Source organism: Ovis canadensis, chromosome 4, assembly GCF_042477335.2.
Source record: "Ovis canadensis isolate MfBH-ARS-UI-01 breed Bighorn chromosome 4, ARS-UI_OviCan_v2, whole genome shotgun sequence".
NCBI lineage: Eukaryota > Metazoa > Chordata > Mammalia > Artiodactyla > Bovidae > Ovis > Ovis canadensis.
The window spans coordinates 52560846-52574816 of NC_091248.1; the positions used below are offsets into that span (position 1 = coordinate 52560846).

The following is a 13971-nucleotide window of genomic DNA, read 5'->3' on the forward strand; positions in this document are numbered from 1 at the left end:
TTAAGTGTTAAAAATATGAATAATATAGCTAAAAAATATTTTCTTAATGAATTTACTTATTTGAAATTACTTTGTATATTTAAGCCAGTTACATATAGAATCTCATATAATTAATGAATATTGCTGGAAGTATTGGACTTCCCTGGGCTGGAAGTATTTACTGCTGCTTTGTCCTTTCATATCAATAATCTGCATAACTGATCTAGTGTGTAAAGGAAGACTGTAGCTTCCAGCTATTGTTTAACCAACTAAAATAATTGTTTGCTATGCCTCTTTTCTTTCTAAAGTCCTATGTCCAGGTAAGATAAAATAGCAAAAGAACTACTGAAAATTCTTTCATTCTGATAATATGTTTTTAATATTTTATATGAATATTTCCATAAATGAGCCAATGTTTTTAAAAGTATTATTCATAAGAAAACATAAGGTGTTCATGAGAGAATAGAGACCTGTGCTTAAAACCAGAAGTTTAAATTTCTGCCTAGCACTTTAAATTTGGCAAGTTACTTAAAATACTCAAGCCACTGTTTTCTCATCTGTAAAATCGGGATTACATCAACCTTATTTCTTGCTGTGAAATGATGATTGTATTTTGTTAATTGCAATGTTTTCTTAAAATATACTTTACTAAAAATACAGATTAGTTGGAGATCTAGATATAAGTATGTACATAAATGTTCCATACAGATGCAAAAAACACAGCTTTTCAAAGATAAAATATATGTAAACTCTAAGAAAACGGAAAAGTTGAAAGAACACTGCATATCTTAAAGGAGAATACAGCACAAGAGAGTGTGAAAAAAAAGAAAGCTGTGGAAGATAAAAATAAACCAATTTTACAGTTACACTTTCTTCAGTTAACTAAAGAGATAAAGGGACACACATACAATTTTGTTAAAATTGAATTGAATTATTCCTGTTCTTTGTCAAAAATGATTATATTGTTTTTTAATCTAATAAAAGTAATATAGTAAAAATAAGACTAGCTTAATTTCAATAAGTATTTTAGTCATGTAAAATATTTCAATAAATTTTAGCCATAGTCTATAAAAAACCTCACTAAGTTTAATAAACAAATAAGAGTAAGTAATTATGTATTTTAATACATTTCAAATTTAAATTGTATTAACTCTCTGCACAAAGGAAATCAATACTCTTATACTTTTTTCCACTTTCCTCTTCCATTATGTATTGGTCTCCTGGATTTCATCTTCAAATTTTCCATTCATTCCCATTCTTTCTCTCTCTTTCATCTCTTTTTCTGTCGCTATTATTACAGGTTCTATATCCTTTACATAGTCTTTGAAATACTTTAGAAATGCAATCTGTTTCTTTTTTGGGGAACTTAGTTTTTCCCCTGGATTTTTAAAAATGCTTTTTCTGTATACTTGAAGTAGTTTAAGTTGGATATATCAGAATATGAACTTAGGATCTCCAGGAAAACACAATAGGCTTTTGACCCAGATGTTCACCCTTCTGTTGTTTCAAGTAAATACATTTATATTTTAAATAGATCTTATTTTCTGTTCTCTTGAATTTAGTTTTTACTTTTTTCTGGAGCAATTAATTATAACAGATCATATTTTTTGGTTCTAACATATCTATCATTATTCTGAAATTTCTTTACTCTTCATTTTTCTCTGTATCATCCTAAGCCTTTCTTCATTCTGTGCCAATAGGATTGATTTCTATCTTATTTCATTTCGTTCCCAGGATGTGTCTAATGTATTAATAGATTTTAAATGGGATTATTTGCATTTATCTCTGTTATCCCCATTTTCACCCCCCCTATCATTTTGTCATCTCATTTTTTAGCTATGCCCTCTATATCCCTCTTCTTTCTATTCCCTTTTTTTAGTTGAAATATAGTTGATTTGCCTGTTGTGTTAGTTTCTGCTGCTGCTGCTGCTGCTAAGTCGCTTCAGTCGTGTCCGACTCTGTGCGACCCCATAGACAGCAGCCCACCAGGCTCCCCCGTCCCTGGGATTCTCCAGGCAAGAACACTGGAGTGGGTTGCCATTTCCTTCTCCAATGCATGAAAATGAAAAGTGAAAGTGAAGTCGCTCAGTCATGCCCGACTCTTAGTGACCCCATGGACTGCAGCCCACCAGGCTTCTCTGTCCATGGGATTTTCCAGGCAAGAGTACAGGAGTGGGGTGCCATTGCCTTCTCCGGTGTTAGTTTCTAGTGTACAGCAAAAGTGATGTATATTTGTAGTTTTATATATATATATTTCTTTTTCATATTATTTTCCATTACGGTTTATTGTTGTTGTTTAATCTGTAAGTCGTGTCCAAGTCTTTTGTGACCCATGGACTGAAGCCTACCAGCCTTCTCTGTCTAGGGATTTCCCAGGCAAGCATTCTAGAGTGGGTTGCCATTTTTTCCTCCAGGGTTTCTTCTCAACCCAGGAATTGAACCCGCATCTCCTGCTTGGCGGGCAGATCCTTTACCACTGAGTCACCTGGGAAGCCCTTATGTTTTATTACAGGTTATTGAGTATAGTTCCTTAAGCTATACGGCAGGACCTTGTTTATTCTTTCATATATAATAGGGTGCATCTGCTAATCCCAGTCTATTCCCCTCCCATTCCCCTTCCCTTTGGCAACTACAAGTCATTTCTCTATGTCTATGAGTCTGTTTATGTTTCATAAATAAGCTCATTTGTGTCATATTTTAAATTCTGCAAATAAGTGATATCATATGGTAATTGCCTTTCTCATTCTGGCCTTATTTCATATAATAATCTCTAGGCCCTTTGTGTTGCTGCAAAGGACATTATTTCATTCTTTTCATGACTGAGTAATAGTCCATTGTATATATATATATTGATCTCATCTTCTTTATCTATTCTTCTGTCCATGGACATTTAAGTTGTTTCCATGTCTTTTGACTACTGTAAATAGCGCTGATATGAACATTGGGGTGTATGTATCTTTTTGAATCGTAGTTTTGTCCACAAATATGCCCAAGATGGGATTACCATATCATACAGTAACTCTATTTTTAGTTTTTTGAGGAACCTCTGTACTGCTTTCATAGTGGCCGTACCAGTTTACATTCCTACCAACAAAGTAGAAGGGTGTTCTTTTCTTTGCACTTTCTCCAGTATTTGTTATTTGTTGACATTTTAATAGTGGCCTTTCTGTTCAGTGTACATTTGATTTGCATGTCTTAAATAATTAGCAAGCAGTGTTGAGCATCTTTTCCTGTGTCTATTCAGTTAAGTTCAGTTGCTCAGTCATGTCCTACTCTTTGTGACCCCATGGACTGCAGCACGCCAGGCTTCCCTGTCCATCACCAATTCCCAGAGCTTACTCAAACTAATGTCCATTGAGTCAGTGATGCCATCCACTCATCTCATCCTCTGTCGTCCCCTTCTCCTCCTGCCTTCAGTCTTTCCCAGCATCAGGGTCTTTTCCAGTGAGTCAGTTCTTCGCATCAGGTGGCCAAAGTATTGGAGTTTTAGCTTCAGCATCAGTCCTTCCAATGAGTATTTAGGACTGATTTCCTTTAGGATTGACCAGTTTGATATCCTTGCACTCTAAGGGACTCTCAGGAGTCTTCTCCAACACCGCAGTTTAAAAGCATGAATTCTTCAGCACTCAGCTTTCTTTATCGTCCAACTCTCACATCCATACATGACTACTGGAAAAAGCATAGCTTTGCTAGAAGGACCTTTTTTGGCAGAGTAATATCTCTGCTTTATAATATGCTATCTAGGTTGACCATAGCTTTTCTTCCAAGGAGCAAACATCTTTTAATTTCACGGCTTCAGTCACCATCTGCAGTGATTTTGGAGCCCCTCAAAAATAAAGTCTGTCACTGTTTCTATTGTTTCCCCATCTATCTGCCATGAAGTGATGGGACCAGATGCCATGATCTTAGTTTTCTGAATGTTGAATTTTAAGACAAATTTTTCACTCTCCTCTTTCACTTTCATCAAGTGGCTCTTTAGTTCTTCTTCACTTTCTACCATAAGGGTGGTGTCATCTGCATATCTGAGGGTATTGATATTTCTCCCAATAATCTTGATTCCAGCTTGTACTTCATCTAGCCTGGCATTTTGCATGATGTACCTTGCATAGAAGTTAAATAAGCAAGGTGACAATAAACAGCTTTGACGTACTCTTTTCCCGATTTGGAAACAGTCTGTTGTTCCATATCCAGTTCTAACTGTTGCTTCTTGACCAGCATACAGATTTCTCAGGAGGCAGGTAAGGTGATCTGGTATTCCCATCTCTTTAGGAATTCACCACAGTTTGTTGTGATCCACACAGTCAAAGGCTTTGGCATAGTCAATAAAGGAGAAGTTGATGTTTTTCTCTTGCTTTTTTAACGATCCAATGGATGTTGGCAATTTTATCTCTGGTTCCTCTGGCTTTCTAAATCCAGCTTGAACTTCTGGAAGCTCACGGTTCACGTATTGCTGAAGCCTGCCTTGGAGAATTTTGAGCATTACTTGGCAAGCATGTGAGATGAGTACAACTGTGCAGTAGTTTGAACATTTTTTGGCATTGCCTTTCTTTGGGATTGGAATGAAAACTGACCTTTTCCAGCCCTGTGGCCACTGTTGGCTTTTCCAAATTTGCTGGCATATTGAGTGCAGCACTTTCATAGCATCATCTTTTAGGATTTGAAATGGCTCAACTGGAATTCCATCACCTCCACTAGCTTTGTTTGTAGGGATGCTTCCTAAGGCCCACTTGACTTCCCATTCCAGGATGTCTGGCTCTAGGTGAGTGACACAGCATCATGGTTATCTGGATCATGAAGATCTTTTTTGTATGGTTCTTTTGTGTATTGTTGGCACTTCTTCTTAGTATCTTCTGCTTCTGTCTGGTCCATACCATTTCTGTCCTTTATTGTGTCCATCTTTGCATGAAATGTTCCCTTGGTGTCTCTAATTTTCTTGAAGCAATCTCTAGTCTTTCCCATTCTGTTGTTTTCCTCTATTTCTTTGCATTGATCACTGAGGAAGGCTTTCTTATCTCTCCTTGCTATTCTTTGGAACTCTGCATTCACATGGGTATATCTTTCCTTTTCTCCTTTGCCTTTCACTTCTCTTTTCTCAGCTATTTGTAGGGCCTCCTCGGACAACCATTTTGCCATTTTGCCTTTCTTTTTCCTGGGTATGGTCTTGATCACTGCCTCCTGTACAATGTCACAAAATTCCATCCATAGTTCTTCAGGCACTCTATCTATCAGATCTAACTCCTTAAATTTGTTACTTACACTATATAATCATAAGGGATTTGATTTAGGTCATACCTGAATGGTCTAGTGGTTTCCCCTATTTTCTTCAATTTAAATCTGAATTTGCAATAAGGATTTCATGATCTGAGCCATAGTCAGCTCCTGATCTTGTTTTTGCTGACTGCATAGAGCTTCTTCCTCTTTGGCTGCAAAGAATATAATCAGTCTGATTTTGGTATTGACCATCTGGTGATGTCCATGTGTAGAGTCGTCTTTTGTGTTGTTGGAAGAGGGTGTTTGCTATGATCAGTGTATTCTCTTGGCAAAACTCTGTTAGCCTTTGCCCTGCTTCATTTTGTACTCCAAGGCCAAATTCGCCTGTTACTCCAGGTAGCTCCTTTTTTGTTGTTTTGTTTTATTTTTTCCAGTATCTCTTGACTTCCTACTTTTGCATTCCAGTGTCCTATAATGAAAAGGACATCTTTTTTGGGTGTTAGTTCTAAAAGGTATTGTAGGTCCTCATAGAACTCTTCACCTTCAGCTTCTTCAGCATTACTGGTCAGGGAATAGACTTGGATTACTGTGATATTGAATGGTTTGCCTTGAAAACGAGCAGAGATCATTCTGTTGTTTTTGAGATTGCAACCCAAGTACTGCGTTTTGGTTTCTTTTGTTGACTATGAGGACTAGTCCATTTCTCCTAAGGGATTCTTACCCATAGTAGGAGATATAATGGTCTAAGTTAAATTCACCCATTCTAGCCCATTTTAGTTCACTGATTCCTAAAATGTCTATGTTCACTCTTGCCATCTCCTGTTTGACCACTTCCAATTTGCCTTGAATCATGGACCTAACATTTCAGGTTCCTATGTAATATTCTTCTTTATAGCACTGGACTTACTTCCATCACCAATCACATCCACAGCTGGGTGTTGTTTTTACTTTGGCAAATGTGTCTGTTGGCCATCTGTATGTCTTCTTTAGAGAAATGTCTGCTTATGTCTGCTACTCACTTTCTTATTGGGCTGTTTTGGGCTTTTGTTGTTGTTGTTGAGTTGTATGAGCTATTTGTATATTTTGGAAATTAAACCTTTTTCAGGTGTATCCTTTGCAAATATTTTCTCCCAGTCCATAGATTGTCTTTTAATTTTGTTTATGGTTTCATGTGCTGTGCAAAAGCTTGTAAGTATGATTAGGTCTCATTTGCTTATTTTCACTTTTATTTTTATTGCCTTGGACACTGTCCTAAGTAAACATTAGTGTTATTTATGTCAGAAAATATTTTGCCTGTGTTCTTTTGTAGGAGTTGTATGGTGTATTTTGAGTTTGTTTTTGTGTATGGTATGAGGGTGTGTTCCAACCTCGTTGATTTGCATGTGGCCGTCCAGCTTTCCCAGCAGCACTCCACACAAAAACTACTAGAACTGATAAATGAATTCAGCAAGATAGCTAGATACAAGATTAACATACAGAAATCTGTTGCATTTGTTTATACTAGCAATGAATATCAGAAAGAGAAAGTTTTGAAAAAAATCCCTTTTAAAGTAGAATAAACCTGTTCAAGGAAATTAAAGGCTTATACGGTAAGAACTATAAAACAGTAATAAAGGAAACTGAAGATAATTCAAAGAAATAGAAAAATATTCTATGCTCTTGGATTGGGTGAATTAATATTGTTAAAATGATAATGCTGCCCAAAGCAATTTACTGAGATAATGTGATCTCTATCAAATTACCCATGACATTTTTCACAGAGCTAGAGCAAATAATCCCAAATTTATATGGAACCATAAAACACTCAGAATTGCCAAAGCAATCCTGAGGAAAAAGAACAAAGCTAAGAGGCATAACCCTCCTAGACTCCAGACAATATTACAAAGCTACAGTAATCAAAAGAGATTTGATTTGGTATTAGCACCAAAACAGATATGCAGATAAATGGAACAAATAGCCCAAAAATAAACCCACACCTACAGTCAGTTAATCTACAAAATCTAGCCAAGAATATACAGTGGAGAAAAGACAATGTTCTCTCTACTCTTAATCAGAGCTATGTGCCATGTTGTAGGATAAATATCTTCTCTGGAGTAGGATTAATTTCTATTCTATTAATACAGCTAAAATGGAAGTTTTGGGAAACTAAGAGACCTGGAGGCTGGTCAAAGCAATTTTTACTGCTACTTTGCTCTCTGTTCCAAACAAAATTACAAAACACCCTCACATGTCCTCTCTGTGTGTGTTGTATTCTTTGGTTCAAAGGCTCAAGATGATCTGGCGTTGCTGTCCCTCCCATCCACCAAACAACCCCAACCTGTGGAGAGAATGGACACAGAGGTTTTTGTCACCATCCATGCATTTGATTTCAATGACAAAGGCATTTTGTAGCTATGAAAGGACAAGCATGATTGATAGTGATAACTCATAATTAATGCATGCATCCTTTGAGACTACCTCAGTAGACATGTCTCTTTTTTACTTTTAGTCAGTCAGTCAGTCAGTTCAGTTCAGTCGCTCAGTCATGTCTGACTCTTTGTGACCCCATGAATCGCAGCACGCCAGGCCTCCCTGTCCATCACCATCTCCCAGAGTTCACTCAGACTCACGTCCATCGAGTCCGTGATGCCATCCAGCCATCTCATCCTTGGTTGTCCCCTTCTCCTCCTGCCCCCAATCCCTCCCAGCATCAGAGTCTTTTCCAACGAGTCAACTCTTCGCATGAGGTGGCCAAAACAAGAGCTTCACAAGTATCACACTATGCAGCATGTGAATGTAACCTCCCAAGAAAAAAATCGGCAATGTGATGCTCTGAGAACTTTAGTTAACAAGTTTTTAATTCCACTTTTCTTCAGAAGTGAAAAAGTGAAAACAACAACAGATTTTATATGCCTGGCAAGTTGGAGTTTCTGAACCTACAAAAGAGGAATACCGCCTATAACTGAATTTTTTCCAGAAAAATTAGTTTTGTTTTGTTTTCTTTCCTTTCATCATGCTAATTGATGTGATCAATTCTGACTTCAACTCCTATTAGCTTCAAATAGTTGGAGTGTTTTCCTTGACTCCCTCCCTACCACTCAGAATATACTCTTTTTTCCCCTCCATCCCAGTTACAGTTTGAGGAATGGAGCAGTATTAGTTCTGTCTGATTTCTTTTGGGTTTGGAGGAAAGAAATATAACTGTTTTACAGATAAAGTTGTTGCCCTGATTGATAAGATTTTGCTCTCTGTCTTGAGATTTGAATGAAAAAAAAAAATTTGGCAGCATTCACTTTAAAAAGTCCATGGTATAGTCAGCAGCCATTTTCTAAAAAATTAACAAAGTGAGTTTGTCACTTTAAGACAACAATGACAGCAGTTGTTGTCAATGACAAAAATCAACTTTTAAGTAAAAATGAAATTTTCGAAAACTTTTATCTGCTTCCCTGAACTTGACAGCTTTTCATAATTCAGACTTTTTTCATGATATGGGTGGCGATATTAACAAAAGTGTTTTTAATATTGTATGAATTGTGTCAAAGTCTTGAAGACCTATATGACTCAGTAGACCATTATTTTACAAAATAAATAGTATATGATGTTACCAATTCAGGTAGAGTTAAATGATCCATTCAAGGTGCAAGACAGACTACAGTATCTTAAAGTAAAGGCACAGAAAAAGTTCATTGATATGGTTTCAGATTCTACATTTCCATTCATCTTTAAAAAAAAGAAACACTGCTTTTCATGTTTTGGTAGTATCAAAGATTGTCCGCAGTTATCTGAAAAGGATACTAAAATACTCACTCCTTCCTTTTCCAACTATGTATATATGTAAAACAATAATATATTTCAGCTAACACGACATATTGAACTGGATTTAATGTAGAAACAAGTATGAGAATTCAGCCATCCTCTATTAAGACAAGTACTGATAAAATCTGAAAAAAAAATAAAATGGAACGCCTCACTGTTTTTTTTTTAAATTATGGTTATTTTTCATTAAAATCCCTACATACAGGTATATTCTTATCATTTTAATGGAACCAATGAATAAATATTTGTAAATATATACTTTTACTTTTTAATTAGAAACTTTGATGTTCTTTGAGAACCAGTGTTTTCTTTTTGTAATATAAAGAAAGCCTGAGATTGAAACATATGAGAACAAATGATCTACATCCATGTTAAAGATCTTCACTGGATTTCAATTGTTCTAAAGATAAAATGCAAATTCTAAACATAGTACCACTTAACAGTATATTATAATCCCATGAATATTTATTTAGTTCCTTGGTCCAGTGATGTTGCCTTTTGTGGACACACTGTTCCTTCTCTTTAGGATGTTCTTCTCCATCCATATCACCTAGTTAATTCTTTCTTATTCTTCTGGTTTCAGTTCATGAAGTCCTTTCCTAGACTTTCTCATAACCATGCTTTTATGCATCAGAACATCTCTCTTTCTAATTGTATGTTTACCAATGAAATTATTTCACGGAAGTATTTCTTCCCAATATACTGAAAAACCATAAAACCAGTAAGCACGTGTATGTTGGCTTACCATTGTATCCATTCTTCCTAACAGAGTGTTTATCACAAAGTAGAATGGGAAATAAAATATCTGTTGGTGAATGAGTAAGTGAATAAATGTGTGAATCAATAGAGGAAAAAAAAATCCATTGAAATCAACATAGAATTTGACCTAGCATTAATTGCTTCTTCAGTAATGTAAAGATCCAAGATAAATACTAGAGAAAGAATATCTTGAATTCATTTAAATCACTCGTATTTTTCCCTAGTGTAATTTTATTACTATATATTCTTGTTGGCCACTTCTCTTACAAAGAAAATAGAATGGAAGTAGATATAATATACAACAACATTTAGTTGTGTTAGCAAGTGTTCCTTTGTAAGCCTGGTAGGTAATGAGCAACTGTTGGCAGACAGCTTCTTGTATTTCACTTGACTTAATGTTTGCTATAAATTGGAATTCTATTATTTGTATGTATGACTATCTTTCTACAGTCTCCTATTGTCTTATCTATTACCTCTTTTGGGCTAAAAATCTACAGTTGAGTGACATCTACTTACATTTCCCCCATACCTCTCATGTTACTAGCTTATCATTATACTTAACATACCTCATTTTAAGTTTATAATTTATTAGTTTTCCCGTGAGACTTTCTACTCCTTAAGGGCTTGGACTGTATTCTGTTCATCTGTGTATCCATAGGATGTGATAAGGTGTTTAGCTCTTGATAAACACTCAATAATTGAAAGTACAGAAAAATTATTGAATGAACATGTTAATAAATGACATGACGTATTCCTTAACTTTTTAATTAAATCGTTCCAGTTAAAACTCAGGTAATGGGAGAAATCAAGATTGCATTGAAGAAAGAAATGAAGACAGATGGGGAACAACTAATAGTTGAAATCCTACAGTGTAGAAATATTACCTACAAATTTAAATCTCCTGATCACTTACCAGGTATCTAATTTTGTGATAATAAGCAATATAATGTAGCTAAGAACTCCTTAGGAGAATGAACTAAATGCCCTAGAAAATGCTAACTAAAATTTGGACTGTGTATCAAATATATCTGAAAAAAAATGAAATAAGAATTAATTTATCTTATGTAGAGCAAATTGATATTTTACTGGTTAAAAATTAGATTTTTTTCCAACACAAACTTAGAGTGATATATTTATTATACAAGTAAACATTTAAACTGCTAAGAAAATTGGTGTGTTTTAATTAGGTATATTTTAATTGCTCTATGTTGTCTGAAACAAATTGTTCACAGTCTACTGGCTTTACGTAAAATGTAAGGAAGCTCTCAGTATACAATTATAATGCTAATTGTATAAATGTATTGTTAATGGACACTTAACAAGCTGAATTCTTATTTTCAGATTTATATGTGAAACTATATGTGATGAACATATCTACCCAAAAAAAGGTGATCAAGAAAAAAACAAGAGTATGTAGACATGATCGAGAGCCTTCATTCAATGAAACTTTTAGATTCAGCCTAAGTCCTGCTGGACATTCTCTTCAGGTAACTCATACCGTTCCTATTTTAAAATTTTCACCTATATTGTACTTATTTCCTATTTAATTATTCAGTATTTATATGCCAATCATATACTATGTGACATTTTACAAGTTAATTTTTAGAGGTAACTTTCTGGGGTCCCTTGAAAATTCCACAACCCATTCACCCCATCCAATTAGCCTCTATCCTACCTACTCAGTTTCATTTATACAGATTTTTTTTTTTCACACTCACAGCCACTAATCCTCTTTGGGTCTTCATCTTTATTATGCAAATCATTTCAGCAGTATACCTGGCCTACTTGCCATCACTATCTTATGCTTTTAATTCATTTTATCACTCTACTGGCAGAGATATCTTTTAAAAACACCGACTAGCTTACCCTCCAATGATTCACTGTTATCCTGACCCATTCAGAATCCTCTAAAGTGAGTTATATTTATTTAATTGTATTCCATTTAATTTCATCTCTTTGTATACTTTTCCACTCACTCTTTACTTCAGTCACACCAGAATCTTCAAATTCTTGGATTGTTTGCTTATATTTTTCCTCCGCTTTAGTACTCCCTTCTTCATTTCTCTCCATCTCTTACAATATTCACATCTTTCAGTGTAAAATTATCTCTTTACTGATGATGTGGTATACTTCATCACATCTTATTCGCATGTTTTGCTTATCTTATTAGGCCATTACTCCCAGTTTTGTGCAACCATTTATGTACTTACCTGCCACTGTTTCTGTGCTATCAACTTCTCTGGTGCGAAGCTGGATTTTCATTGCTCTCTGTTCTGCAGCCTAGCACAATGCTTGTACACAGTACGCCTTTGGTAGATGTAGAGACAAGGAGGGAGAAAGGAGAAAGAGGAGGGAGGGTAATGATGAAAATGTGGGAAGAGAAGACCACGGTTCTGGTACTTAAATAAAGGCCTGTGCTGGAGACTAATGTAAGACATATTACAAAGCAAAAACTGCATTGAGAGGATTAACTGACATTAGAGTTAAAGGGAATAACAAGATTAAAAGACACTCTGAAGTCTGTGTGAACAGACGTGTCAAGCACAGAAGCTGAGTAGTTAAAGGGTTAGAGGGAGAAAAAAATCATGAGTTTGTCTGATATGTGATAAATTTGATGAGGGCAGGTCCAAATGAAATACATAATTAGGCAATTTGAAATCACAAAATCAAAGGCTTGAAAAGATAGAAGAGTAGATTTTGAAGTCAGAAACATAAAAGTAAATTTCGGCCAGGAATAAAGATGAATTATCTGAAGGAGACTCCAAAAAGAAAGACAGAGCATAAGAGAATTGTCAAGGATTAATGGCTGTCTCCACCTTGTCTCTACCTTTCTTTCAACTGATCCCTAAAAAAGAAAAGAAAAAAAAAATTCTTGAGTTTGAGATCCCGTGGAATTTCAACTAATGTAAATTCTACATGTGACAAGAAACCACTTTAGAAGAGCTTACCATAGTAAAATCCCCAGTAAATTAAATGGTATTTAAAATCAATGTTATATTCTATCTGCCTTATAAACTCTTATTTATTTACTTACCACTCAAATAATTTTGTATTTGAGTTGGTTTTTCATAAACTAGTAAAGTTCTTTTCTGAAACTTTCTATCAATTTAAGCATAAACTGAGTTAGAATTAGCTGGTAACACATATCTCATTTAGAATTCTGTCCTTCAGGATAGGTCTCTGCCTTTGGGAAATGTTGATGTGAATTAATTAATATTATGCAGATCTTTTGAGGTCATCTTAGTTATTAGTCTCCTACAAGGATGTCTGCTAATTCCTCTCACCCTCACCCTTTCTTGTCTGTTACTTCTTTGATGTGCAAATGTCCATAAAAGAAGTTGAAAATGTACACACAAATAGATATATAATTTTGACTATTTTTTCTAGATTTTACTTTTTTCCAATGGAGGGAAGTTTATGAAAAAGACCTTGATTGGCGAAGCCTGTATCTGGCTAGACAAAGTGGATCTCAGAAAAAGAATAGTCAACTGGCACAAACTTTTGGTCAGTCCTACTCAAACCCACTGAAGAAATATGTCTGCTCAGGGTATAGAAAGTGCTTTAAATAATCTTAATCGTGACTATAGTTGAATGCTATTGGTTCTAAGCTGTTTTCATGGGTAATCGTGAGAAGCGGAACAAAAAGCAAAAGCATACTGAAACCTTTGCACATGTATGGTTGTGGAACATAGAAAAAAAACTCAAAAGAAAAAGTCCATATATTGAAGACAAGAAAAAAAAAGGAGTTCTGAAACCTTGGATTTCTTGTGGCTGTCATGAAAAACAGTGAGAGAAATTTTGATTACTTAATGCAAAACATTTTTGAGTAGAGTTGAGCTATAGCTAACTGAAGGCTGAGACTTAAAGATTAATATGGTTTCTAATGCAGGCAAAAATAATCCTTTATGCAGAAGAGCTTGGTTGAAAGGAAGGAAAACAAATCTCAGTTTTCAAAAGTCTTTCTTCTTCATCTTCTCAGATAACTGTTTTGAGATTCTGACATAGGATACACCTACAGTGTGTGTCCAGACTAGAAAGAAGTAAGGAGGACCAGAGATTTAGAAATTATAGCTTTTAGATCATGTTGTATAAGTTTTCTCTGTGTCTAAATGTTATAAGGGTGAACAACACCAATTTTGGAATTCATGTTGTAAAAGCACATTTGTATAGTTTGAAATAATGTATACTGAAAATAATACTAAGTAGAAATGGAATTACATGTATCTA

At 35.1% G+C, this 13971-nt stretch overlaps 1 protein-coding gene across 1 annotated transcript in view; it reads left to right on the forward strand.

The window, feature by feature from the left end:
• Positions 1 to 13457, forward strand: part of PCLO (piccolo presynaptic cytomatrix protein) — a 371908-nt gene extending 358451 nt beyond the window's left edge. The window contains exons 23-25 of the mRNA XM_069586655.1: positions 10526 to 10660; positions 11086 to 11231; positions 13132 to 13457. Coding sequence (XP_069442756.1) covers positions 10526 to 10660; positions 11086 to 11231; positions 13132 to 13272 — 422 coding nt within the window. The 3' untranslated portion in view covers positions 13273 to 13457. The remainder of the gene's footprint in view (positions 1 to 10525; positions 10661 to 11085; positions 11232 to 13131) is intronic.
• Positions 13458 to 13971: the final 514 nt, after the last annotated feature.